This window comes from Melopsittacus undulatus, chromosome 4 (genome assembly GCF_012275295.1).
Source record: "Melopsittacus undulatus isolate bMelUnd1 chromosome 4, bMelUnd1.mat.Z, whole genome shotgun sequence".
Taxonomy (NCBI): Eukaryota; Metazoa; Chordata; class Aves; order Psittaciformes; family Psittaculidae; genus Melopsittacus; species Melopsittacus undulatus.
The window spans coordinates 9,628,420-9,655,796 of record NC_047530.1 but is presented as its reverse complement, the minus strand read 5'-3'; the positions used below and the strand labels follow the sequence as shown (position 1 = coordinate 9,655,796).

General features: G+C 37.5%; 1 protein-coding gene across 1 annotated transcript in view; it reads left to right on the top strand.

Annotated features, from left to right (window-relative positions):
* The window catches only part of KIAA0586 (KIAA0586 ortholog), a 73,961-nt gene that overhangs the window by 23,188 nt on the left and 23,396 nt on the right, over positions 1 to 27,377 (top strand). Inside the window, exons 19-30 of the mRNA XM_031044525.2 lie at positions 1,368 to 1,448; positions 6,575 to 6,771; positions 6,971 to 7,089; positions 7,382 to 7,566; positions 10,237 to 10,396; positions 10,977 to 11,202; positions 11,707 to 11,954; positions 12,435 to 12,511; positions 15,139 to 15,273; positions 16,547 to 16,727; positions 19,185 to 19,321; positions 26,045 to 26,132. Coding sequence (XP_030900385.2) covers positions 1,368 to 1,448; positions 6,575 to 6,771; positions 6,971 to 7,089; positions 7,382 to 7,566; positions 10,237 to 10,396; positions 10,977 to 11,202; positions 11,707 to 11,954; positions 12,435 to 12,511; positions 15,139 to 15,273; positions 16,547 to 16,727; positions 19,185 to 19,321; positions 26,045 to 26,132 — 1,834 coding nt within the window. The remainder of the gene's footprint in view (positions 1 to 1,367; positions 1,449 to 6,574; positions 6,772 to 6,970; positions 7,090 to 7,381; positions 7,567 to 10,236; positions 10,397 to 10,976; positions 11,203 to 11,706; positions 11,955 to 12,434; positions 12,512 to 15,138; positions 15,274 to 16,546; positions 16,728 to 19,184; positions 19,322 to 26,044; positions 26,133 to 27,377) is intronic.

Below are 27,377 nucleotides of genomic sequence, written 5' to 3'. Positions count from 1 at the left end.
AAAAATGAAGTAATCTTTCTGAGGAATTGATAATATGAGGTATTTTTTTGAAAAAATGAAAAATTGCAGCTAGACACTGGTCTTCCAAGATTAAATAATCACCATAGCAAAACTCTACTAAAAACAGCATTTTTCTGTCCTGTTAAGAGTTATAATGCTTCATTGCCCAATGTCTATCTTATTTATACTGGCTTCAGTGTTCTGGCATAAAAACTGGGAATGTTCTTTCTGTCTCTGTCTGTTCTTCAGCTGTACTTCAGTGTTTAGTGGCACGTACGCATAGCCTATTTACTGGTAGCCTGTTGTATGTGGAGCTGGCCAGTCTACTTTGTTCTGTTTCCATATAATTTTTCTAACATGTTTTTAATCTAACCTAAGCATTAATAAAAGGTTTTTTTGCAACTGAAAGGTTGACTGCTGCATGCTGAAGGATAAGGTTGTAAACTAGGGCATGTGTTGGCATAGTATTTCTTCCAGTGGACTTCTGTCATGTGCATTGCACAGACTGGACAGTGTGAAAGCATGGTGTGATTTATTTTTGTGTAGTTATTTTACCTTCTGTTTTCCCTGTGTATTAGCTGCTGTTCTGACTTCAGGAGTTATCCTCCAGAGTCTTGTGGTCAAGGTATTCTCTGAATAAGACATAGACCATGGACTAAAATAGCTATTATTATTTAAAATTGATTTTGTTAAATAACACTGTAGAAATCTTTCTCTTCCCTCTTTTAGAGTGTGAGGCAGTGGAACAGGTTGCCCAAAGAAGTGGTAAATGCTCCATCCCTGGCGCTGTTCAAGGCCAGGCTGGACAGAGTCCTGGGCAACGTGGTCTACTGTGGTGTCCTTGCCCATAGCAGAGGGTTGGAACTAGTCGATTTTAAGGTCTTTTCCAACCCTAACCATCCAATGATTCTATGATCACACATACGTGAATTGCTTAAGACACTTCTAGAGTCTTGTGTGCTATGTTTTAGAAACACAGTTAGTTTTACAATATTTTGTCTTACTGCGTTTTTGGTTTGGGTTTCTTGGGGGTTTTTTGGTTGGATTGGGGTTTTTGGGGGGGTTGTTTTGTTTTTTTTTCCCCAAAAAAATTAATGATACTGCCTAGAGCTTTTCATGTTCACATTCATTAGATTTGGTAACAGCAGGTTTTAGTTGTCATCATACAAGAAAAAGTTCTAATAATCTCTCTTTATGCTGTGCAAAGAAATTACTCTTACCTTTTAAGGTGGATAAAGCATTTTTTCTGGATTCAGGCTAACGACAGTGAGTGGTGATTTAGTTGCATTCTTGTAATGAAGTTCTTATGCTAATGCATTTTTTCACCCAGTATGAAACACCTAACGCTTCCTATCTGTCTTTATAAGACTCCAGAAGATATACATAGTGAGGAGGAAGATGCAAAGTTTCCAGGAACTAATATTGTTGATGTTACTCATGTCACACAGGTAATTACACTGCAAAGGTCCTTTTCTTTTAAATATTCTTATATTTGTTTTTTATTATTCTATCATAACTGAACATGCAATGTATAAAATTAGTTTTAGTAGCAACTTTACAAATACACATTGTGAGAAATAGTGAGAGAAATAGTTTCAAGTGACAGAAACAATATTAGAAATTAGTGTGTTTAGTAAAGAATCTTTTAAAAATAGCTTTATTTTGGTTGCGTTAGAATGAGCTAGAAATAAAAGTAGTTCTCTAAAATCAGCAGTGATTATAAAACATAGATTTCCCACTTTCCAACTCTAAATGTAATATGTATATTAGATGCTCTTACATATTTGAAGTAAGTGACCTATATTTTCAAATGTGTTTTCTAAGTGTTCATTTTTAGAAAATTTTGGTATAGACCGATTTTCATATACTTTTGAGTTCCTAAAATGCTTTAGTGGATCACCTCATTTCGGTCAAACGTTATGTAACTTTAAAAGAAAAAGACAAGCAGTGTATGTGAGTTTATGTGTACAACGTGTACTACTCATCTCATGGATCCCATTAAGAGTTTACAAAATCTTTGTGTTGCTGGATATCTTGTTATGGTGTCTGTGCATCTTTAACAATGTTGTTTCTGGATTATGATAGCATAGGTTTATTTGAGATAACTCTTTTACAGTTTAAGTTTTAGCAAGCCCCTTTGTTTATTTACTTATTTTAGTTAGTTGGCCTCTTGTTAGAGTAAGGGCTAATAAAACTCTTAAAAGTTGGTGAACCAGCCTAAATTTCACTTCTCCATATCAAGAGCAGAAGGAGAAACTCAGTGATAGCTGAGAAGGCTGCCACTGCAGGGAGCACGATGGTGCCACACAGCTGTTAAGGAATATCTTGCTTCTATGGAAGATGGCAGCTTCCACCTCCTGCTGCATTTAGCATTCAGTAAATGACAGGAGCTTGAAATTGCTGTGCTGGCTAATATTTCTGTTGAAGTGCTTTTTCCTCAAGCTCCTCTCCAGTGAGCTAGACTTGCTGTGTGCATATCAAAATCTATCAAAAAATGTATTCTTTTAACCTACTTGATATGCTTCTAATCCCAGGATTAGAGTGTACATCAAATATTAATTCTGTAGCCCATAGGTCACTATGGTAGATTTAATTCTAAAATGAATTAATGGTTTAATATTACCAGTTACTTAGAACAGTCCTAAAGGGGTGGCTTACCTATCAAAAGTGGGAAAATGCTTTGTTAATTTTTAGTTTCAAAATTATGTTATTAGAGGGGAGAAGTTAAACCTATTCAAACAACATTTTTGTTTGCACAAAAAACCTTTATTTCATAAAAATAGAAAAGCTATTTAAGGAACTAGTTTATGAACAAAGAAAAAAATGCTGCAGTGTTAAATTTTTATATATGAATAATTGTTATTCACCTTTTTTTCCCATTTTTCTCCTGGATTGCTTTTATCTTTTATTTTTGGCGATGGGATGTATTTTAACCACAATAACAAAAAAATGTTCCAAGTGAAACATACGTTTGACCTATGACCACACAGACAACATTCTTAAAAATGTGCAAGGCAAACACAATGTGGAAGCATAAAGTCAGCCTCTGGAGTGGCAGGGTTATTTAAGACATCAAAAGAAAGCAAAGTTATTGTTATAAAAGAGGCTTTGGATTCATGAAAAAATGTGCTTACAGTGCTATACAGGAAAACAGATTATTGTTGTCTTTCCCCCATGTCCCTTTTGTTATGAAAACTTAATTCTGTTAGAACTGAAGAGGGTAAGTATTTGTGTGAAATATCCTTTCTTTTCCCTGCTTCCTTCCTTCCATTCCTTTTTCCCTCCCTTCTCTTCTGAGTTTTTTCCTCTTTTTTTTTTCTTCCCCCTCTTCTCTTCCTGTTTTTGCTTCACCCTCCATGGCCTCTTCACACCTCTAGCTCTGCCCCATAAAACTGCATAAAAAGTGTTGTACTCTTCCCTGCATCCCATAATAAGTAGTCATGTCATCACCTCATCCAAATGCACCTGCCTAACCTGAAGAAAGGTTCTATGGAAAGTTTTTCCATGGGCTCATCTTGTGGGATTTCACTCCTGGACATGATGTCCAGGCTGAGCCCTCTCCTGCACGGAGTAGTCATGTTGAGGGGCTCGGTTGCCATATTAGATCATTTTCTCACCCGCTGTCATTCCTTTGTGCTCCCTTTTTGTGGATGGAGACAAACTTTTAATCATACAACCTAGCACTGATTTGTTTTAACAGTTTTAAGGACTAATGCAATGTGCCCCCACCTGTAAAACACCAGCACTACCATGGGAAGAGGCGATGTGCCTTGTTCTCCCATTGCAACGTTGCTCTCTAATGTTTAAAGACCCAGAACTCCACCTTACGAAGTAGTTGAATAACATACTCTTATTGCAGAATAAGATAATTTACATGTAGACTAAAGTAGAAAAAGCTGTTACAGCTTTGATTTACACATCTCTTTATTTTTGATCAAAAAAAGTAGGTTCAGGCTCTCTGAACAGAAAAGGTTTCCTATGGTCAGCCCTTGCAAAGACCCTCCCTTATTCCAGGCTGAGGAACTTGCTCAGCTAACATGAGCTCAGAATAGACAGTTACTAAGTCTACTTTCCAACTCTTATGAGCAGTCAAATTCTATAATACCTTTAGCAAGTGTACTAGGATTTCAGATTAGACACTTTTTGATCTCTCCGAACATGCCCTAATTGCAAGGTGGGGATGCGTTTCTCTGAATTTTTGCCTCTATTTTGAATACCACTGCAAATATGTAACCTGCAGAGATCAGAGTAAACATTTTCCTTAACCCTGGTTTCCTGTAGATGTTCTTGGGAACAGTAGGTTTTTTACATGTCTAACTCTTCAGACAAAACATGACAGATGGCACATGCCACCCTGACCTTGCTTGTGAATTTTGCTTTAGAAATCTGTCAAGAACCAATCTGTCAATCAGTAAATTTTGGATGGCTCTTATAAAGATGCATACAGATGCTTTGCTGGTGGAACAAACTTAATCTGTAGCACCTAATAATTTCAAACCTTTTTAAATTATCTGAATGTAATTTGGGAAATAAAATTTTGGCTTGATACTTTATAAAGTACTGTGATTAATATTCAGATAATTTCTGAAAGGCTTTCTAATTTATGCTGTATTTTGATACAGAGTCATGATAGATATTTTCAACAGTCTTCAGGGAGGTAGAATAGAGAACTGAGTGCACATTATTCAGGATTGATCTGCAAGGTGATATATGTGCAACTTCAATATGTATAATTAAATACTGGCTTATTTTTTTATTTCAGCAGAGATAATATAGCAGTCCCAAATGAATACAATTTTCTTTTGGATTTGTGCACTATTAAATATAAATATTTTTGCACAAAGTTCAGAAACACAGAACTGCAAAAGTTTGTCAGAAGTTACTAAATGTAAGACTTATTGTGTGTACTTTGTTTATTTAATCCATATGTTTGTATTTTGCATACTTTCAGAAGTATTAAATAGGCAACATCAAAGGAAATTTATGGAGTAATGCAGTCCAAAGAAAATGCATAATGAAACTGGACAAAAACATCTTTACATTTGCTGTCAGAACAAATTAGGTTTATGAGTACATATGTCCTAGCAGAATGAACTGCTTATCAGCTTGCAAGACATGCAGTGTCATTCTGCATTTAACTTCACTTTCTTATTTCTATGCCTAGAATGGTTTACAGAACTTGTCATTTATACATATTCTGGTTTTCCTGCTTTGTAAGTTACAGCTTTTCTTTGAAGAATTATTGCTATTTAAAGATACAGAAAGATCCTGCTCCCCAACAGCAGTTTGTTGTAAACCCCATCCTTGGCCTATCTGACTTTTCGGTTTTAAAGTATATTGAGGAAGGAGAGAAATATGAATTCTGGTTTGGGGAAGGAGACAAGAAAATGTTACTATTTTTTCATTTTTTCCTTCTTTCTGTTTTCAGTGATTTGTTGTTTTATTCATGAAAAATACAGTGTTGGGCTTTTTGTTTATTTTATGGGTTAAAAGTAAATTTAATTTGGATAGGGGAAAATAAGACTTTTTTTTCTCCTTTCACTGTGCTGGAGATTAATCTTAGTAAATGTAGATTTACAGTGAGCTCTTCTATGCAATGTCACATACTTCTCATTGATAATTTAGGGCTTAGCTCTTCATCTCTTCCTGGCATGCCAAGTTTTCTTCTTGGAGAACCAGACTGCTATTGAAGACATTTGTTTTTAATACTGTGGCTGAAAGATGCAGGTTCTCATGCATCATGAGACATTCTAAAGTCTTACATTGTGATATGATGGGTTGGTGACTGCTGTGTATGTGCTTAGAGGGGAAAGGAGGGTGGCATCTTTGGAAATAGTCAAACATAATACACAAGTAACTTCTGTAACCTTTAAGAAATAGCACATTAAATTCAATGTGTTTGTGAGGATCTTGTGAATTGATTACCCAGAAATACTTTTTTAACTTTCAGGAGCTGAAATTTATGGAAGAGTATAACCATACATGTAACACATGTAAATTATTATCTAGTCTTCATTGCTGGCAACTTTATTAGAGTAGTAGACTACATGCTCGTTTACTTTGGGGAATGTATCTTTTCAAACAGGAGACTTTAAAGTAAAATTTTAATTTCTAAAAAAAAAAACCTCAACAAGACCAAACAAAAACCGACCAAAAAAAGAAAAAAAAAAAAGAAAGGACCCAACAAGTAACTGTTGAAAGTTTTCTAAACTTTTTTGGTTAAAGGAGGAGCATTTCTGGAGTATACATATTAAAGAAACCTGACTTATGTCAGAAGTAAATTTCTCAAGTATTAACATTACCATTGGCTCCCTGCCCTGTGCAGAACAGGCAGGAAATATGAGCCAAATCATGTTTTACTTAGCAGTTTCTGTAGCTTTATGCCTCTACAGATTTATGATTTGCTAAGTTTAGAATTGCATCAGTTAAGTACAACATACTAAGAAGGGAGAATGTGGTGTATATGCTGTGACACATCTACAAATGTTTCTTAAAGAAAAAAAGTCTCATGGTTACCTTAATGACATTGTCTTCCAGAAACACACCATAACTTAATGTACTACTTATTTATTAGGATCAGGAGGAGGAGAGAAATGAAATTGCAGAGTTCTGTGAGCCTCTTCTGGAACTTAGTGGACAATTTAAAGTTACCTCACCAAAATACAATGGCCCTTTGTTTCCTCCGGGGGTTTCTGCTCCTCAGCAGTCTACTGATGTTTTGGATGAACTGATTCAAAGGAGAGAAACTATAGAAAACAGGTTGATAAATTGGTGAGTTGCAATACAACAAAGTAACAAGAGAATATGTATGGAAGAAAAAATGACTCCATATAAATACCTCCCCTTTATTCTCATCACCTTCCTTCCTTTTTCTTTTGAGCTACCTTGCATTTAATGTCAAGAATGCTCTTTTGTGTGCTTCTAGGTGTCTCAGTGTCTGCTGATAGTTAAATAGGTTTTATTTTGCTAGGGTGGAACAAGAAATAATGGCAAGAGTTATCAGTGGGATGTACCCAGTTCAGAAAGAAAGTGTGCCCAGTGGTTGCACCTCAGAGAGTGAAGACAGTGACACTGTAACATCTGATATTGGTAAGTAAGAGTTATTATTCTCTTAATAGGTATGTAAAAAATTACCTCCCTTATATAAATGTGTGATAATGCAGATAAATGCATTTCTCCCCTGATGTCACTGTCCTGTGCTGCTGCCTTCTTTTACGATCCTGAGTTGATTTGCTACTGTTGCTTACCTATCTGTTAAATAAAAAAGAAATCACTTTTTGCAAAGGAATGTTTAAAAGTTCATGGAGAAGGAAACGAGTGGCAGTAGTACAGTACATGCATTTTAAGAAGTGGGATCTGGATTTGTGTTTTATGTTTTCAGTTGAAGGTGCAGGTGGTGGAGGATTTCAGCTCTTCATCAATGCTGGCGTGCCTGTGGACTCAGAAATGATAAGTCATTTTGTAAATGAAGCCCTCAGTGAAATAATTGCAACCATGCTGGGAAACAGGCAGGCTCAGAAAGCAGTTCCTGCTGCAAATGTTCTTCCAAGTACAATGGTTATGATGGTAAGAGTCCAATTTACTTAAGCTTTCCTATTGAAGTTCTAAGTGGTAATTTCTTTGTGGCATGATAGTTCAACTGTGCAAGACAAAAATGATGGAAGAAGACTGATGAATTGAATGTGCATGACTTGCATTTTTTGATTATTCCTTATTATACTCCAGCAAGCAACAAGATTAAAACTATTTCACTTTTAGAAAGTGTTGAAAAAGGGGAAAAAAAGTTCCTTTGTGCTGCATGCAGTATGCTGTATTTATTCAATTACTTAAAGGCTGAGCACAACTATGATTTCTAATGGAAAGACTTGGTACCTAATTCCATGTTGCCAAAAAGGTAACTCATACTATTTTCGACAAAAATAGCTATGCTACTTTCTTGTGAAGAAATTAAATACGGAGAAATTAATTTCTTTATATAAGAAGAAATAGAGTGATATTATTTTTGGTCTTGTGGGCTTGCTGCCATTCTTTTATATCTGTAAAATTTTTAGTTCAGTAGTTCTTAGCAAATGCTTAAATGATTAGTAGCACTTCCTGTTACACAGGATCATTTTCTCTGTTGCCTTTGATAATCAAATGACAGCTGGCTCTTATTTTGAGAACATGGCTGTTCGACAGTCTGGTGTTGTATAATGTCTTTGAGATGAATGTGGAAATTGCTGCACTTAGAAATCTAACTCTTCAAAACTTTGTCAAAAGTGAGATCAATTATTCTATTCTGCTACAGTGCATATAAATTGAAATATAACCTAGTGCCTGCCATAGTCAGAAATAATCATTTCACTGCTCTAAGCTTAAATACAGCCATCCTGCATCTAGAGAGCTCTTCCCCACTCCATTACAGATTGAGGAGAGTGTTGTGTTAAAGCAGACTTTGTTCTGATACTTACAAGCCTCTTCTAATAACCATTTTGTATTTACTGAAGGCCCTCTTAAAGCTGCCTTGTTTCTGTATCAGCTTAAACCGAAGCGATCTTAAGCCAAAATTGTTGTCATGTCTCCTTACTATATTTATTCATTTGCACACTTTAAGAGATTAGTTTTGTCCTTTTTGGCCTTTGATTAGGCCAGATAAAGCGATCATCTGTATGTGTACCATTTTTCAACTCTTACTGATGAGCAGCACTTTTGTGCTTTCCAGTTTAGATTCGTCTTGACCACAGGTAGCACTAATATGCTAATAGACATTTTATAATGAGGTAGTATGCAAGGTGTAGTTTCCTTAATGTCTTAGTTCTCCTTTTTGCACTTCTGCTCAGCTTATAGCAGGAGTTCTTAAGTATGTAGTTTGTGCATTCTTGATCTGTCCCTTCTTGCTGTGAAGTTTCTTACCTAGAGCTTCAGCTGCCCAATTACTGAGTTCTTCAGTGTTCACAACGTCGCACAGCTGTGTATGAACTGCCAAATGAATTAGCATGCCCCACTTCTGAGAAGAGTTTTTATTAAAAATAAGCAGTCTGAGAATTTATTATTCAGAAACTAGCCTGGAAGCCTTCCTTTAGCCCCATTATCTTGTTTTCTTTATGAGCAGAAAACAGGGCTGGAAAGACCCTGGAAAAATCCATCATATTTCTTCATAGCAGGCTAACCAATAACCATCGTACTTGCTTGTCACATTTATTTCCATCTCTTTCGTTTCTTTAGAAACATCACAATTACATGTTTATTTTAATGCTTTACTGTTTTGGCTGTTGCTTTCTTTGTATCTTCTTTTTAGCTGATTCTCTGACCATAAAATGGAGTCAGTATGATAATTTTATCTGTGTAATGAAATACTTTCTTGCTTAACATGGTATTAAATGCTTTATTAAAATTAGTATAATCACATAATTAATATTTAGAGTGGACGTTGTCACAGAATCATTGCATACCACGTTGGAAGGGACCTCAAGGATCATCTGGCCCAACCTTTCTAGGCAAATCATAACCTAGACTAGATGGCCCAGCACCCTGTCCATCTGAATCTTAAAATGTTGGGTGTTGGGGTATCCATCACTTCCCTAGGAAGATTATGGTAAAGGCTGATTGTTTTCATTGTGAAAAAAATTTAGCTAATGTCCAGCTGAATCTCCCCAACAGTAACTTGTGCCCATTGCACCTTGTCTTTTCCATAAGACTCCTTGTAAAAAGGTTTTTCATCATCTTCATAGCCACCTTTTAAATACTGGAACATGGTGATAATGTCTCCCCTAAACCTTCTATTCTCTATGCTGAACGAACCCAGTTCTCTCAACATTTCTTTACTGAGAGGGTGGTCAAATCCTGGAACAGGCTTCCTAGAGAGTGGTCAATGCCCCAGACCTGTCAAAGCTTGAGGCATTTGGACAATGCCCGCAATACCATGCTTTAACTTGGTAAGCCCTAAATTGGCCAGGTGGTTGGACTAGGTGATCGGTGTGGGTCTCTTCCAACTGAAATAGTCTGTTCTGTTCTATAGGTAATGATTTCCAACTGTAATCATTCTAATGCATAATTTACTTAATCTAAGCATGCTGCCTGGTGCCACTTTATGTTTAAATGGAGGAATTAGGTCAATGAAGCATGTGTCTAAGCAACAACTGTTCCTTTTCTCTGATAACCTGCCTTTCTTTCTCAGCTGTCTCTGTGGATACTTGGAAAACAGGATTTCTGCATTGAGATAATAACTGTGGTTATGATTTTTTTTTTTGCCTTCAGGAATCTCTTGTGCCTACTCCATTGCCAGCACCTCAGGCCACACCACCACAAACACCACCTTCAGAAAAAGAATTGCCTCTGGTCAAAACTCCAGAGTCTTCTCTGTCTTTTACAGGAATTAACGAGGATGTTCACAAACATGAACAAATTAAAGAAACAGGTAGTGAAAATAGTAATTGAAGTTTAGAAGTTGCAAATATGCTTTAATCTACTGCCTTTAATTTTCATCTTCAAAGACATGTCATCTCTTGGTAATATTCTTGAGGCTATAATTCAAGTGGGAACTCATGTAATACAAAAAATGTGGGCTGATTCGTATAAAAAGCAAGCATCTTTTATTTGGTAATGGCTCTATTTTCAGACTTAATTCACATTTCTATGGTGTGTGATTTCCACCTCTCCCAGCTCCTCCACAATTTTTCACATCAGAAAAATAGCTGTCTTTTCCTCCTTCCTGTATTTCTAATGTTAATTAAGCCAAATTTACACTCCCCAAGTAAAACAGCTTAGTTTTTAAAATGCAGAGCAGTCTTCCTTATTAAGGGAAGTAAGCAATTGAGGTTTTATTCTAGCTCCTTCAGATGCCAACGCTGTACTTAAAAGAAACTAGTCTTAATCTAGTCTTCATAATTATCAAAAGGTATCACAAAAACAAGTGCTTAGTCAAACTGACTAGCTCTCTGCCTGAGATTTAGTTCCTGCATTCCTTTCTGATCTGAAATCTGACTTTACCCATGCAGGAGTTGAGATTCCAGCTACCACTAGTTGTGTTGGCACACCTGTGATTACCCCTGTCAACACACCACCAAGAACAACCACACCAAGCCCTCCTGTCTCAGAATGGGCCTCCAAAGCTGCAAAATTGGAAAGTCCAAAGCCTGCAAACCCATGGGATGATGCAGAACTTCCTCTGGAAGAAGAGAAACCCAGTCCTTCAACTGAAGAACCATTCTGTCCTAAGGCTATGTGAGTTGAACAGGCTGCATGGTTTTCTCATTTCTGAAAAAAAAAAAACCCAACACAAAACATACATCCTCAAAAAGTCAGTGGGGAAAAAACACTTAATGTATATCAGGAGGCATTGATGGATTTTTTTATTGTTTTCTTTGATTTTGGAAAAAAATATAGTACCAGGACCTTTGTCAGGATTTATCAGTCATTACTCATCATCTTGCTGAACTTTGTACCTAGTAAATTCGTATTGTTACGTATGCCAGTAATAGATGTAGTAGCAATGAAATATTTCTATTATTTGAGTGGAATACACTTGATAATTTTTAATTATAACCAGAAATTAATGAACAATGTTATTTAACCATATTGATTCTTGTACTACTCTGTAAAATGCTGTGCTCTTTAATTAACAAAAAAAAATACTTGCAAATTATTTTTTCAGTATTGATTAAAGACCTTGGTCGATATTTTTCAGTGCGTTTTGGTGTATTCATAATGTACATTCTTACATTGTAGTGAGATGTCAGTGGCTAATGATGAGGAACCAGAGGCCTTGATTTTACCAGCTCAGCCGTCGTCAGCAAGGCCCTTCGAATCACTTCCTTGCAATCCACAGGTTCCATCACCTGTGCCTACAGTTAGTTCTGGGCAGTCCACACAGGAAAGCAGCCTTACACTCACAGAAACAGAAACCGAAACTGCAGACAGACCCATCTCAGAAGGAGAGGTACTCTTCAGCTATGGACAAGTGATGGCTGCAAGAGGTAACAAAGCAGACAAATCTGGAAATTAGAATTTGGATTAACTTTTTTTTTTCTTTATAAACTTCTCTTACAGTCTACTAAAGTTACATTTCATACGTTTTCTGACAAAATTGCAGGCATTAACCTCATCCTTAACTTTCAGTTCATGGTTTTGGATTTAAGAGACCTCATGTCTCTCTTTTTTGTCTCTGAACAAAATGCATCTGTTTATTAATGCAAAAGTTTAAATCTGCCCTATTGTCATAAGATCAATTTGGAAAATAATTGGGGCTGTCTTGCACCGATAACTGGGGCTGTCTTAGTACCATATGGTACTAAATACTAAGTTTTTATTGAAAGAAAGGTGTAAGAGCACATCCGGCGGCAGAAACTTCCAGCTTTACGAAAGCAATGTGTTGCAATTATTTAAGAATGTGGCCTTGGCTTTCTTTCATGTAACTTGCATATTTTTTAGCATTTGTAACTTACGATATTTTTCAGCCTTAGGAGGAGGAGGATTGTGTCTTCCAAACCTTGCTGAGAGCTTAAGTAGTACTTTAGGAGATGCCAATGAAATGGTAAGGAAATGTTTTACAAGAAAATGGAGTTAGTGTGCTATTCTGCCATAAGCATCTTGATAAATTGGATGCGCTTTAAACATTTTCACTTACAGACTTTTTTTTGAATTTATGGTTTTAAGCTGTACACTTACAAAGAAGGTTGAATTTCAGAGCTCCAAAAGAAAAAAACATGTTGTGCAAACTAATTGTATTTTTTTTTAAATTGAATTATTTATATATTTATGTAGGTGAGAGATAGCTAATATGCATTTTAATTTCTTTGTTGTTTTCAGTTTTAAGACATCTTAAAAAGAACAGAACATTTTTATGCTCTGAACTCTTTCAGCTTTGAGCCATCTTTTAATTAATTGTGTGGTTAAATTATTACAGTAGGTTAGCTGAGGCTGAAGTTATGTAAAACTGCTTAAAACTTCAGTATAGTTTCTTTCTGATGTTTGCTTTAGTGTGTTGTCTTGAAAGCCTCCCAAGTCAAGGTATTCTCCATTCCCTTTCTCTGTTAACACTCTTCCTCAAATGCTTGGACTTCCCCTCTCTGTGTAATGCCTCTTAGTAAGGCATAGCTGTCATATAAATAATAGTATCAGGTAGAGCAATACCATATTTAAACTAAACTGTTTTCTTTATGACAGTATTGGTTGGAAGGTAACTCCATAGGGATTTCTAAAAACTTCAGGATGGCCTCCACATCTTCTGGAAGATGTTCAGATAGTTGAGATCTGCCACAAGGATGAAGACTTGGAATCATCAGAACCCTGTTAATGTTTTGTAGAAAGCCTCCTCTTACTTTTTGTTGGTCAGTTGCTCTGAAGCAGACTGCTCACAAAACTCCTAGTGTTCCTTTCCCCTCTGATCTCAACTCACACCATCAATAAGCACATGGATGTCTGTGAATTCAAGGAATAGTTTGACCTAAGATCGAAAATTGGCTGAGCCACTGGGCTGAAAGGGTTGTGGTCAGTGGCAGAAAGTCCAGCTGGAGACCAGTCACTAGCAGTGTATGCTAGGGGTCAGTACTAGCACCAGTGCTGTTTAACAAGCTCAGTAATGACCTACATGATGGGACAGACTGCATCAGCAGCAAGTTTACAGGTGATACAAAACTGGTTTTGTACACCAGAGGGTTGTGCTACCATTCAGAGGGACCTCACTGGGCTAGAGAAATGAGCTGACAGGAATCTTACGTAAGTTCATCAAGGACAAGTGCCATGTGGTATAACCAAGGAAGAACCAAGTTCATGCGCCAATACATGCTGGGGGCTGACAGGCTGGAAAACAGCTTTGTGGAAATGAACCTGGGAATCCTGGTGGACAAGTTGAATCTGAGCCAGGAGTGTGCCCCTGTGGCAAATAAGGCCACCATCATCCTTTGCTGTGTTGGGAAGAGCAGGTCAAGAGAGATAGATCTTTCTCTTTACTCAGTACTGGTGAGACAGCGTTTGGAGTACTGTGTCCAGTTATGGCTTTCCAGTACAAGAAAGATAAGGATTTACTGGTGTGATTCCAGCAAAGGACTACAGAAATTATTAAGGGAGTGGTGCATCTGTAATACTCAGAGCTTGGAATGGTTAGCCTGGAGAAGAGAAAGCTTCAAGAGGAACTTAGCAAAGTGTATAAATATCTGGCAGGAGGAAGTAAGGAAGACAGAGACAGACTTTTCTGAGTGGTACCCAGTGAAAGACAGGAAACAGTGGGCATAGACTGTAGATTGAAATTCAGGAAATTCCTTTTAAATATAAGGAATGTTTTTACTTTGTGGGTGGCCAAACACTGCAAAAGGTGCTTTCTTGTGCAGTTGTGTTGGACTAAACAATCTCCAGAGATCCCTTCCAACCTCAATAATGCAAAGTTTAAATGTCCTTCAGTAGGAATCCGCTTTTCTCCCTGGCTATCCTTCCCAAACATTTCTACCATACATGCCATACTTCACTTGTATGTACTTTCCTATCTAATATCCATGATTTCATTCATGTCATAGCTGTGAGATGGTGCTCTCTGAACTTGCAGATCTTTCTGTCTGTTGTCCAAACTTTGCCATGTGAGTGTATAGGCACCTGAGGAGAACACCCTACTCTTGATCAAGACTGTAAAAGTTCCTTTTGTGGGCTTCCTCTTACATGCCTTCTCTGTCTGCCACTCTTAAATTCTGGGCTTAAGACTGTTATGAAGAGAACCTAAATTTAAGTTCTTTTTAATCAGGTTAGGCTCTCTAAGATGTTATTCCTTCTATTTGTCAGCTGGATTATAACTCCTAATAGTCCTCCATCCTCAAACTAAACTCTCTGATTGAGGAAGCTAAATCCTAGCTGGTGAGAGTAGTTCTGCAGCCAGATTGTTCCTAGTGACCAGTATGTGTGAGGATTTAACTGTTTCCCTGAACTTTGGAGGCCTAAAGGACCTTGTTCTTCTCTAAGTATTGCAGTCTTACGGATTAAATAGACTCTGCATGCCTGTGGGTAAAAGGAGAAAGCAGTGTGTTGTTAGTTTGCTTATTTTTAAATGCCTCGATTTTAATGATGCAAGTTCTCAGTGTGGAAGCTAACAACTTTAGTTCACAATTTATGCTTTTTTTAATAGTAAGAATGATTTAAGTTACATATCATGTAGATTTTGTTTCTTCGTTTTAGGATTATGATCCTCCCAGTGAAGGGCAAGTGGTGAGAAGACCAGATAAAGGCTATCACAAGGATCCTGTTGTGACTCTTTTAGCCAAATTAAATCAAGCACCTCTTGCTGCACAGGAAGGAATATACCATTTGGAGGTAACTTACAGTCCTTTTCCTTCCAGTACAGTAGTTTTGAAGTGATACTTTCCTACTCAAAAGTAATATTTCAAGCTTATAATTCCTGTTGGCTATAGAACAGGTACATACACTTGATTCCCTGCTGGAAGTGATCCCACTTCTGTTGGCTTTGTTCTTGTGTAAAACTTTTAAAAACACTGAAGGTTAAGTGTTGTTATAAACAAAACTGTGTAGTATCACACATACCTAGTTTTCAAGGTGTGTATGTGATTGTTCCAATGTACCAGATTTGTTCTATTGATTTAAGTACCAGGGAAGTTTTCTGTCTCTTGAGCAGTATAGGTGGTATGTTTAACAGTACAAGTTCACTGCACTTAACAGCCATCTGAGAGTTTTAGGGAGGTATGAAGAAAACTCAGCAAATGTTTACATGCACTTTCACACATGCTGTTGATACTGATCTTGGAACAAAACCTCAAAATACCCATATCTGGATATCAGAAAAAACAGACTAACAGAAAATTGTAACTACTGCAAAGCAAAGGGTAACAGTCATTTTTTGCCACACATGTAAGTATTTTCTATGTGGAAATTAATAGTTTGAACTGGGAGTCTATTCTAATCAACATAGCTAGAGGAATGTTTAGAGGAAGTGAACTTGAGTACTGCAATATGGTTCATCAGCAGTTTTATTTATGGCAGATCTTGCTTTTTGTGATTTTACTGATGTATATGCAGTTTTTTTCCATCTATCATGGTCAGTTTAGTCTAAATAAGTAGTAACTTCACTCACCTCCTTAACTGTCCTTTGTCTGTATTTTACTTAATGAGCTCCAGTAGATGGACTTAGTTGAAAAGCTTTCTACAGTGTTCAGCTCTGAGTCTGACTGTATTTGTTGCGACATTTTCTCATCAGCACTACCAGTTACAAGCATCTCTAATTTGCTTTTTCTCTGACTGAGGTTGGACACTAGAGGAAAAATTTTCACAATAAGAACAGTCAGCCATTCAAATAATCTCCCCAGGCAAATGGTGGATTCCCCACTTAAGATTTGGCTGGACATGGTGCTGGGCCACCTGGTCTAGGTCATGCTTTTCCCAGAAAGGTTGGACCAAATGATCCTTGAAGTCTCTTCCAACCTGGTATTCTGTGATTCTGTATGACTGATTCTGTAGACTTAAGTTTTTATATGCTTTAAGGGTTAATGTAATTAGATAACTGTGTGTGTTTTTGGAAGAAATACCTTGCTGGTTTTTATATCTACTGCTCTGATGTTGCTGTTCTGTGTAGGATTCTGATGATAGTGTTGGACAGCTCAGTGAAGGTCAAAGACCAAGGCTGACCAAAGCAGCAGAGAGAATCCTAATGGGACATTTAGTTTATATGGACCATCCAACAGCTCAGACTTCTGAGAGCAGACCACACCGGAGATTCCGTTCTCCATCTCCAGGGCAGCTTGTCCAATTTGGAGGTACAATTAGGCTGTTATTTCTTTTCTCTGATATCTATGTGGATTCTGAGTGTCTTCTACAACATTATCTGAAATAATTTCAGTGAATATGTTAAAAAAACAAAATTAAAAATTTATAGGCGATTCCTGCAATGAAATTATTTGCATTTCTATTTTGAGAACTGAATTTAATTGAAGCCTTGCCTTCACTCTCCTTTGTCTATAGTATTCTGCAATTTGAACAAGAATCATGGCAAGTACCCAGTTGCCTATGGAAAAGTTGACTTGTAAAGTATGTATTTTATTCTTTTAAGTCAAATTCAGTTCTCAAAACCACTTAATTTAACCATTCTTGAAGTCAGTTTCCATAGGACAGGTATTAAGAGTGGCAGTTGAAGATCCTTCTCTCTGTCCCCTTACACAGCACACCTCCTCATTGGTTTTATCACTCCATCAAGATGATGCTGCAGTGTCTCATAATGGGCAATACATTTTAGCTTCATATATTCAGGGGCTGAAGGGATGCTGGGGAGGGACTATTCATTAGGGACTGTAGTGATAGGACAAGGGGTAATGGGTTAAAACTTAAACAGGGGAAGTTTAGATTGGATATAAGGAAGAAATTCTTTACTGTAAGGGTAGTGAGGTACTGGAATGGATTGCCCAGGGAGGTTGTGAATGCTCCATCCCTGGTGGTGTTCAAGGCCAGGTTGGACAGAGCCTTGAATGACATTGTTTGGTGTGAGGTGTCCCTGCCCATAGCAGAGGGGTTAGAACTAAATGATCTTAAGGTCCTTTCCAACCCTAACTATTTTATGATTCTGTGATTCCTAGGGAAATTATTTTTTCCCCAGATTAGTGTAGCTGAGGCATACACATAATGGCTTGCACAAAGTATTGCAGGCATGAGTTGCTATGGTAAAGCAATAATTTATTTCTTTTCAGTTGAAAACAGTCATGTAGCCAATGCTGCGTCCTTCCTCTCCCTTATTTTTTAATCCCAGTTTCTCTGTTGTTATCTGAAAATCAAGTTTAGAAGTTCCTTTTCAAGTATGTATAAGGGAATACCCTGTGCTTTTACGTCTGTAATAATCCAATACGGAGTTGCATTGCATTCTGATGAGTTTCAACTTAGCTTCTCTCCCTGCCCACCAATGAATACTGTGGACACTGGCACAGTATTAGTTCACATTGATGAGGAAATAACATTGTAGGATATCCTTTCAAAACAAGATTTTCTTCATGTTAGAGATGAACAGAAAATCTTGTGGCCCAGTACTTTCAATAGTGAAGTCAACACTGAATAGGAAACAATCTTGTTTTGGAGGTGGAGAATGGGGTGGAGGAGGAAGAAATGCTATGTGATTGTTTCCACTTTTCTTCCAAATCTTTTTTTATCTACCCACTGGTGAGATTATATGTCCTTCAGTCTATTGCAGGTTAGGACTAAGAGCTATTCCTCCATAGCCACAAGAGTTACAACACAGGGCCATAATTTTATTTTATAATTATATTTAGGGGTAATATTAAATAAGTGCTGCACCAGCAGAGTTCAAAGTTCACATCTTTCAGGGTGTGTATCTCTGTACATTTAAGCTTGCAGTAGAGGTCAGTTTCTCTGTCAGAATGAGTCACAGATATGTCTGTAAGAATTCTGGGGATTGTCTGTCTCTGGGTATCTTCAGTTTTGTGAACGATTTTTATTTGTATCATGGAAACATTATGTCTATTTATAGGATGGAGCAGGTGTTGTTTATGTAGGTATGTAACAGCCCCTTGATCAGTCTTTCATTTATAAAGCCTTGTTTTCAGTGCCTAAAGTCATGAACATAAAAACCAACATGCAAATGAAATGTGGCACATATAGTCTTAAAGTGAACAATAATTACAGTTAATTAAACAATGATTATAGTTAATTAGGCTTAAAATTAATTCTTTGGCTCTGTATGATAGCAGGAGGCTAAAGTTAGTTCTTGAGCTGTCAGTACATTTTTCATAAAGATGCTTTACACACTTGCAGGCTGCAAAATCACGATAAATGATAGATTATATAGCAAATTATCCCTTTTAAAAAAGACAATGTGCCGTTTTCTTCCAATTCAAACAACAGTGAAACATTTTCATGAAGAAGCCTTTCCAATCTCATTCCAATATGTGTGCTAAAGTTCATAAAGCATATAATGGTATGATGGACTATACAGCTTTGAAGTTACCATAAATGCTTGCCATGTTAGAAATCTACAGATGATAAAACTGATTTATTTTTTCAGTTTCCAGAGACATGTATTTCATATTTCTTTTTTCCCACAAGAACAATTTAAAGACTATACAATGAGCCATATAAGGAGGAAGTAATTCACTTTAAAATTGTGTGTCGCATTGCTGAATCTTGAAAGGTTCCACATCTTGCCATGAGTTGACTGGGACATTAATGGTCCAGTCCATCAAGGAACTTTTTTTATTTTTATCTTTTGGCAGAAATTCCTCGAGATGAGGATACAGCTCATGGTCCAATGCTTATGGCCGAACTGGAATCACAACCAGTTTCAAATCCTGTTCTGCAAGCAGCCCAGTCAAGCCACAGAGTGACATCTCTCTCAGAGGATCTGTCCCAGGTAAACCTAAGGATCTTTTCTATAACTAGTCAGAAAGTGGAACCTGAAACCTAGGTAAATTTTCTGTTTCACTGTGGTGACTGGCAACTCAGAACTGCTGCATTTAAGATACACATTCAGCTTAGAAAATGAAGTCAAGACTTCATGTGTGTAATAAAAATGATTGTGTTTACTGTGACAGAACCCCTACAATGTGCTTTCTATTAGGGTCAGACCTTTTACTTTTTTTGTGCTTTCTCACAGCTTCAGTAGTCTCACAGGGTCTAATATTATGCATACTCGGCTCGTATGAGGCATTCCAATGTTTTAGGAGCATAGTGCTTCAAATACAGAAGAATAACATGGTGGATATATGGGAGAGGAAGCAACAATAGAGGTTTGGTCTCATAGAATCATAGAATAGTTAGGGTTAGAAAGGACCTTATGAACTGTAACTCTTTTTCAGCATTTCAGGAGCTTCATCTATCCTATTAGGAGAAGGGTTAGAAAAGCAGTAATGATGATGTATCTCAGAATACTTGAAGGTAGATAAATACCTTATTGATTTCTGCTTGAAATGTATAGGGTTAATCCATTGCTGCTTTATTAGTGTGTGATGTTGCCTAGAGATGATGGTTTACTTGCTAACTAAAGATAAATTTAAGTGGTGAGTGGAAAAGCTGAAAATGAGACAGGAGACTGCTCTTTATTATTATAAGCTTCACAGTGTGTTTGAAAGTAGTAATACACTTACCTTAGTTGGTATGTTCCTGGATGCATTCTGTCCTTCCCTAATGTTCTTTCAATGTTAAAAATAACCTAAAGTTGACCTGTCTTGAGGTTTTATGTTTTGGGGCTTTGACATCTGTCATGCCACTGGTGTCAGAGCAGTTCTTAAATATGTCACTTCAGATGAGAAAAAAAGATTTTAAATGTTATACCTTTTCACTTTGAGATTACCAGAACATATTATTTCTTCGAATGATTTTTCACAGGCAAAAGTGGATTCTATTAAAGCACTGTGTCTGTTGGAGTGAGCTCATATCCTTGTTATTGCTTCACAAGCCAAAAGTAAAAAGAACAGGGAGGGTAAACCATGTTTTCTTCTTTTAGCACCATTAACTGTGGTAAATAACAGAGTGATACCTACATCTTGTGCTCTGGAGAATTAGCTGATTTGGTTAGGATTCATTTTTGTTTGCCTGGGTACAGGCAAATGATAATATACTATATATAAGATTGCCTATTCCATATAGTTTTACCTATGCAAGAAATGTAGTATGATCTGACAGTGTCTCATAGAAAATACACAAATAGTTATATATTATCTTTAGAAACTTTCTTGCATCTGAACCCGCAGGGTAGGTTTTTTTGCCTGCTGATATGTAAAACTCATTCTTCTTACAAACCAGCCAAACAAACCCCTGAACTTTGTGTGGCCAGTTTTGGTTTTTTCCCCCCAAACAAAAGAATCTCTTCCTGTAACTGGGTGTTTCTGATGTAAGCCCATGAGAAACATCAGCCCTGTTTCTTATTAGCTAATTTTTTAGTTTTCCTGTGTCGTGACCATACCTTTAAGTATACCTTTAATCACAGAAAAAGTCTGTCCTGGATAGGGCAAAACCACGCTCCATAAGATCCTCCACTAGATCCATATATCCTTTTTTGGAAAAACAACAACAACCAAAAAATGCCTGTACCAGATGACTTGAAGGCCTGTTTTGACAGCATCTACTTACCATGTAACAATGATGATGAAATTTTCCCTTAGTTTCAATTAGGGATGGCATCTTTCTTAAGATCTGCAGCTTGATCTGCTTTGTTACCTGCCTTTAGGAAAAGATTTTCTTGTAATATAGGATCAGCTAATAGAGCAAGAGATACTCAAGCTTCCAGAATGATTCATTGTATTCAATGTTTAAGCCAGTAATCACTTTAAACTTCTTAAAAGTTTTTCACCCATGTTAGTCACTGACTCTCACATCAGTTGTTTCACATCTAAATTTCAGCTCTAGGCAGTGTTTGCCTTCACTGAAATGAAACTGTATCAGCTATGTTAAAAGCCAGAAGATGAGTCTGTTTAGGAGCAAAACTAGTTTTTTCAGGGTGTTTGTCAAGAGATGGTATTTCAGATGGTGTCCAGCTGGGCCTTGGGTTTGGTAGACCTTTGTTCTGATATAACTGGGAACAATCCTCCTGAATCTTAGGGTTTGTTGTGACAAATCTTGGGTGTTTTCTGCAGTCTGACCAGGATCCTCATTTCAGGGAGGTTGTGGGCAGTGATGTGAAGCTGCCATATCCATACTGCTTGTTCTTTCCCTGGGACAGGTGTGTACATAAGATTTTGGCCAAGAGAAAGAACGTTGTCTTTTCATGTAGTGCCGGAGCCTGTTAGTCATGAAAAGTGGAGTCTGTGTGGTCACTTTCTGCAAAACAAATGGTTTAAGTCATACAGGAATTTTCCTATCTATGCAGATTCCTTGGCTGCTCCTCCCTTTCTGGCATTGGTTTTTTTTGAGATTTATTTATACTTTTAGCCACTGTTAGACAGAATGCCAGACTAAATGCATCTTCAGTTTGACCCCTTCTGTCCATTCTTGTGCAACCGTACAGGAATTGACTGTTATTTGTGGCCACTTTGCCCTTGCGTTTTCAGCATTAAGAAGCAAAAGAATGACAAGGAGGAAGCTGGGCTCTTCCTGTTCTAGATGAAACATTTTGAACATGAGAGGTACATGAACATTGAAGTCATATTTGTTCGGCTAAACGTTTCAAAGATGGTTAATCTAAATAATTTTAAGACCCAAATGGATTGCTGAAATCTGAGAAAACCAGTGGCAAAATATTTTCATAATGTTCTTGTAGAAGTATTAATGTTTTTATACAATCAACATTTTTTAAGTGGGATTGTCAGTTTGGTATGTATTCTCATTAGGTTTTTTTTTTTCATATTTCAAAATACATGGTGTTTTTAATCTTCAGGAATGCGAGATTGTAGGCTATGAATCTATGTATTATCTCTCAACTTCTGTTTGCATCTTGTTTCAGTTTAAACTGGTTTTTGATTTGTCTTACTCAAAATCCAAACCAAAGAAACGCTTCAGATCTATTCATGAATATACTGTTGTGGTGCTTACATTTAATGTTCTGTAACAGTGGTAGCTTTCAATCACATTTCCATGAGACCCTCCTTCTTTCAGAAAATCAATTCAATTCTTTTATATCTTGTCAGCTTTAAATGATGAACAGAGTCGATCAACATCGTGATGTGTAGAGGTGCCCAATTTAGTACTAGTCCTAACTGGTCTGTCTGTCCACATAGTGCCTTGTACAGATGCTAGCTCGATCTCCGGTGCATGTAGGCATGTTCAGTTTTGTCAGCTTATGCTTATTGTTGTGTTGGCGAGGTTGTGTTGGCGATTGTTAGAAATTACATGCTGTCTACCAGTGTAGCCCTTTCTGTGCTTTGTTTACTGGGGAGAGTAAAAAAGCATTGAGGAAAAGACAGTGGCTGAATGGTATATGTTTGGTTTTTTTTCCCCCTGATTTTTGCTACGCTGGCTTAAAGGATCGTTAAGTACATGAGGACCAGGGTCATCACTGTTGAGATTTCTGTTATTGTCGGAGACAGTTGTTACCTGAAAGAAAGGGGAAGCTCATATTGCATAGTTGGCACCATGCTTATTCATTGTCAGACATAAAAATTGTCTTCTTTTCATTTATTTTTGGCTCTTAGTTTCAGTTTTGGCCTCCACAGTAGTCGAGGATTTCTCTTACAGAACTGAAAAATACTTTGCTATCATTTCTTTCTAGTTTTTGGGAAGCGAAACCACTGGTACTTTGTCATCAGATCTTCAAGAGAACAGTGCCATTGCTTCTCAGATCATGTAATTTTCCCAGAATTCATACAGTAATTCTGTCCATAGGCTCCAAATGCTTCGTGATGTGCAAAAATTTATGATCTTTCTTGTATTCCTCCTTCTTTAGGAATCTTCATTAAAAAAAACCTTTATATTGATCTACAGAATCAACAGAATAACTGATGAAATCAAATTTCTCTTAGTGTCGTGGTTTAAACCCAACCATGCAGCCCATTCACTCACTTCCCCCCCCCCTTTCCTCCCCTAACTCCTGGGGAGTTGGGGAGGAGAATCAAAAGAATGTAGCTCCCACGGGTTGAGATAAGAACAGTTTAATAACTTAAGGTATAACACAAATCACTACTGCTACTATCAGTAATAATAACAATAAAGGAAATAACAAGTGAAGAGAATACAACACCTCAACACCCACCAACCAATAACTCACCCCACCCCACCCAACTGAGCACTGACCGATACCTACTCCAACCCCACAGTGCACTAGCCCTTCTGGGTAACTCTCTGTTACATTCTGGCCATGACGTGCTATGGTATGGAATACCTCTTTGGCTAGTTTGGATCAGATGTCCTGTCTCTGCTTCCTCCCAGCTTCCCTCTTTTCTGGCAGAGCATGAAACTCAGAAAGTCCTTGACCAGACCAAACATTTGAGCAGTAACTAAAAACATCGGTACTATCAGCACCGTTTCCAGGCTGAAAGTCAAAAACATGTCACTGCACCAGCTACCAAGAAGGAGAAAAAAATGACTGCTACTGCTGAACCCAGGACACTGAGGATCATATAATCACAAAATGGATTGGGTTAGAAGGGCCCTTAAAGCTCATCCAGTTCCAACCCCCTGCCATGGGCAGGGGCACCTTCCACTACAGCAGGTTGCTCAAAGCCCTGTCCAACCTGGCCTTGAACACTGCCGGGGATGGGGCAGCCACAGCTTCACTGGGCAACCTGTTCCCATACCTTGATACTGTCTCCCATGGCATCCTCATAGATAAGCTAAGGAAGTGAGGGCTTGATGATTAGGTAGTGAGGTGGATCAAGAACTGGTTGAAAGGAAGAAGACAGAGAGTTGTGGTCAATGGGGCAGAATCTAGATGGAGGCTTATTACTAGTGGAGTCCCTCAGGTGTTGGTGCTAGGACCAGTGCTGTTTAATGTTTTCATCAACGACCTGGATGAGGGAACTGAGTGTACCCTCAGCAAGTTTGCTGATGACACTAAACTGGGAGGAGTGGCTGACACACCAGAAGGCTGTGTTGCCATTCAGCGAGACCTGGACAGGCTGGAGAGTTGGACAGGGAGGAACTTGATGGAATTCAACAAGGGCAAGTGTAGAGTCTTGCATCTGAGGAAGAACAACCCCATGTACCAGTACAGGTTGGGGATTGACCTGCTGGAAAGTAGTGAAGGGGAAAGGGACCTGGGGATCCTGGTGGATAGGAGGATGACCATGAGCCAGCAATGTGCCTTTGTGGCCAAGAAGGCAAATGGCATCCTAGGGTGCATTAGAAAGGGTGTGGTTAGTAGGGTAAGAGAGGTTCTCCTCCCCCTCTACTCTGCCTTGGTGAGGCCGCATCTGGAATATTGCATCCATTTCAGTTCAAGAAGGACAGGGAATTGCTTGAAAGAGTCCAGCGCAGAGCCACAAAGATGATTAAGGGAGTGGAACACCTCCGTTATGAGGAGAGGCTGAGGGAGCTGGGTCTCTTTAGCTTGGAGAAGAGGAGACTGAGGGGTGACCTCATCAGTGTTTACAAATATGTAAAGGGTGGGTGTCAGGATGATGGAGCTAAGTTTTTTTCAGTGATATCCAGTGATAGGACAAGGGGCAATGGGTGTAAACTGGAGCATAGGAGGTTCCATGAGAACATCAGGAAGAACTTCTTTACTGTGAGAGTGACAGAGCACTGGAACAGGTTGCCCAGGGAGGTTGTGTTGTCTCCTGTGTTGGAGATATTCAAGGCCCGCCTGGACAAGTTCCTGTGTGATGTACTCTAGGTTATCCTGCTCTTGCAGGGGGATTGGACTAGATGATCTTTCGAGGTCCCTTCCAACCCTTGGGATTCTGTGATTCTTTCTGATATCTAATCTAAATTTTCCCTCTTTCAGCGTAAAGCCATTACCCCTTATCCTATTATTAGTATATGCCCTTGCACAAAGTCCCTCTCCAGCTTTCAAATGCTTAAGAATGCCTAAGCCTTCTAGGACTGCATGACTCTGTTTTGCACTTTTCATGTTTCCTCTCTGCATGTGGTGGAATGTCCCTGGGCTACGATTCCTGTTTCAGTTAATACATAAGATAAGAAATGTGCTTGACAAATATGATGTCTCCCTTTTTAACATGCAGAGTGTTTGTTGCTTCTAAGGCTGTTTTCCTCAGGCATTGTCTCAGACATAGCATAGAATTGCATATCAGGAAGAGCAGAAAATGGTTTTTAAAACATAGTCATAAATTTTATAGTTGGCATTGGCCTTCCAACCTGTGTGCTGAAATTTTTATTTTTCTTTTCCACTTTCTCTATTTACTTAAGAGGATAATACCTAGGAAGAAGTCTTGGGTATTGAAGAAAGAGAAATCTTATGTTCTTTCTGCCACATACTTTGAATAGAAATTGAAGGTCTCCTTGTGTCTTCAGGTCTAAATGGTACTTTGCCATACTTCCTGCTCCCAGGATATTTGTCTAGAGGAAATAACTCTGCAATAGGCTAATTCAGATTGAATTCTTTTGAAGTCAAAAGGAATGAAGAACAAGAGTATATCCTTTAATGAATCTTTAAAAATCTCTTTCTTGAAGCTCCACAAAATTTTTACTGTGGTTTTCCATCAAAAGGTAGATTTGTAATATGATTTTAATGTTTGATATATAGGAACAAAGCCAAGGAGCTGCACAAGTTGAGACTGTGAAACCCCAAGTTATTTATGTGAGAAGGAAGTCTGAAGAGATGCAACAAGAAGGTAAATCAATTTCAATAAGCAAACATCGTTCTTTCAGTTAAGCACATCAATTTTAAATGTTGTTGTATACTGATGTATAATAAAGTTTTGATTTTTTTTCTTTTTAAATTTGGTTTTCATTACTACTGAATTCTCAAAATTTCCAAATGTTCGTATATTGTGTCTATAAATCTACATGATTATGATATTGTTAAGGTGCACTGAAAGGATTGGAAAGATATCTGCATGTAAGTCATCAGAATCCTTGCAATTAGGTATTTTCTTAAATTTTTGTTTGCCAAGAGCATTACAATATGCATATTATGTAGTCAACTGAATCTTAATTGCTTTAGAGAATGCTGTTCAGCAAACAAAATATTCATACTCTTGTGATAAATGGGAGTGGTTCATGTACATGAGAAAGTGCAAGGGTATTGGAGAAGAATTGAAAAATAAAAAGTTAAGATCATGCAAATGTGAAAAAAAAATAGCTTTTCAATGTTAAAATAGCCTATTTTGAGGTGATCTTCAAGCTAGTATTTAGCAGTTAGTGACCTTCTTTTGTGAAGGAGACTGTGTTATCTATGTGTAACTATGCTATTTTTGGCGATTACTTATCAGTATTTGTTAAAAGAATTAAGGATGTTGCATGAGGAGAATATTTTGTTTCTTGTAGTTCAAGTCAGTGTTGGAAAAACAAGCTGTGCATATTACTGCCATATTTAATTGTTGTAGCAGATAAGAAGTTTGTGGAGGTGACAGGGGAGATACATGGTGGTTTTTAGTGTTACATGCTAAGAACAGGAATCTAAAAACCTGCATGTCAACAATATATGCAATTATAATTGCTTCACCCTAGTACAGACCAATTCTTCCTTCAAAATCTTTCAGAATAATTCATTGAACTTCCTCCATTTAATTTTTTTTAACATCTAGTTGAATTGTAATTCTGATGGAATTATTTTGTTTCAAGTATTTCTAAGTTGTAAGAAAAGCCCTAGGTCAATGTTATTGGCCATGGGACTTAAAGACCCATCATGGTTTACATATGAAGAAAGCTATGAATAATGTAAAGTTATGAATAATGTAAAAATTTTATGAATAATGGATAATTAGTGGAAAAGCTTACAGAACTGAAGTGGCACACCTTAGTGCATGTGTTTGTTTTGTGTAGGCACATTTATTAACATGTGGTTTTAAAGTGGGTAAATAAAGACCTAATTTATTAAAAAATGTGGGCTAACTCTAATATTAGCGGAGAATATT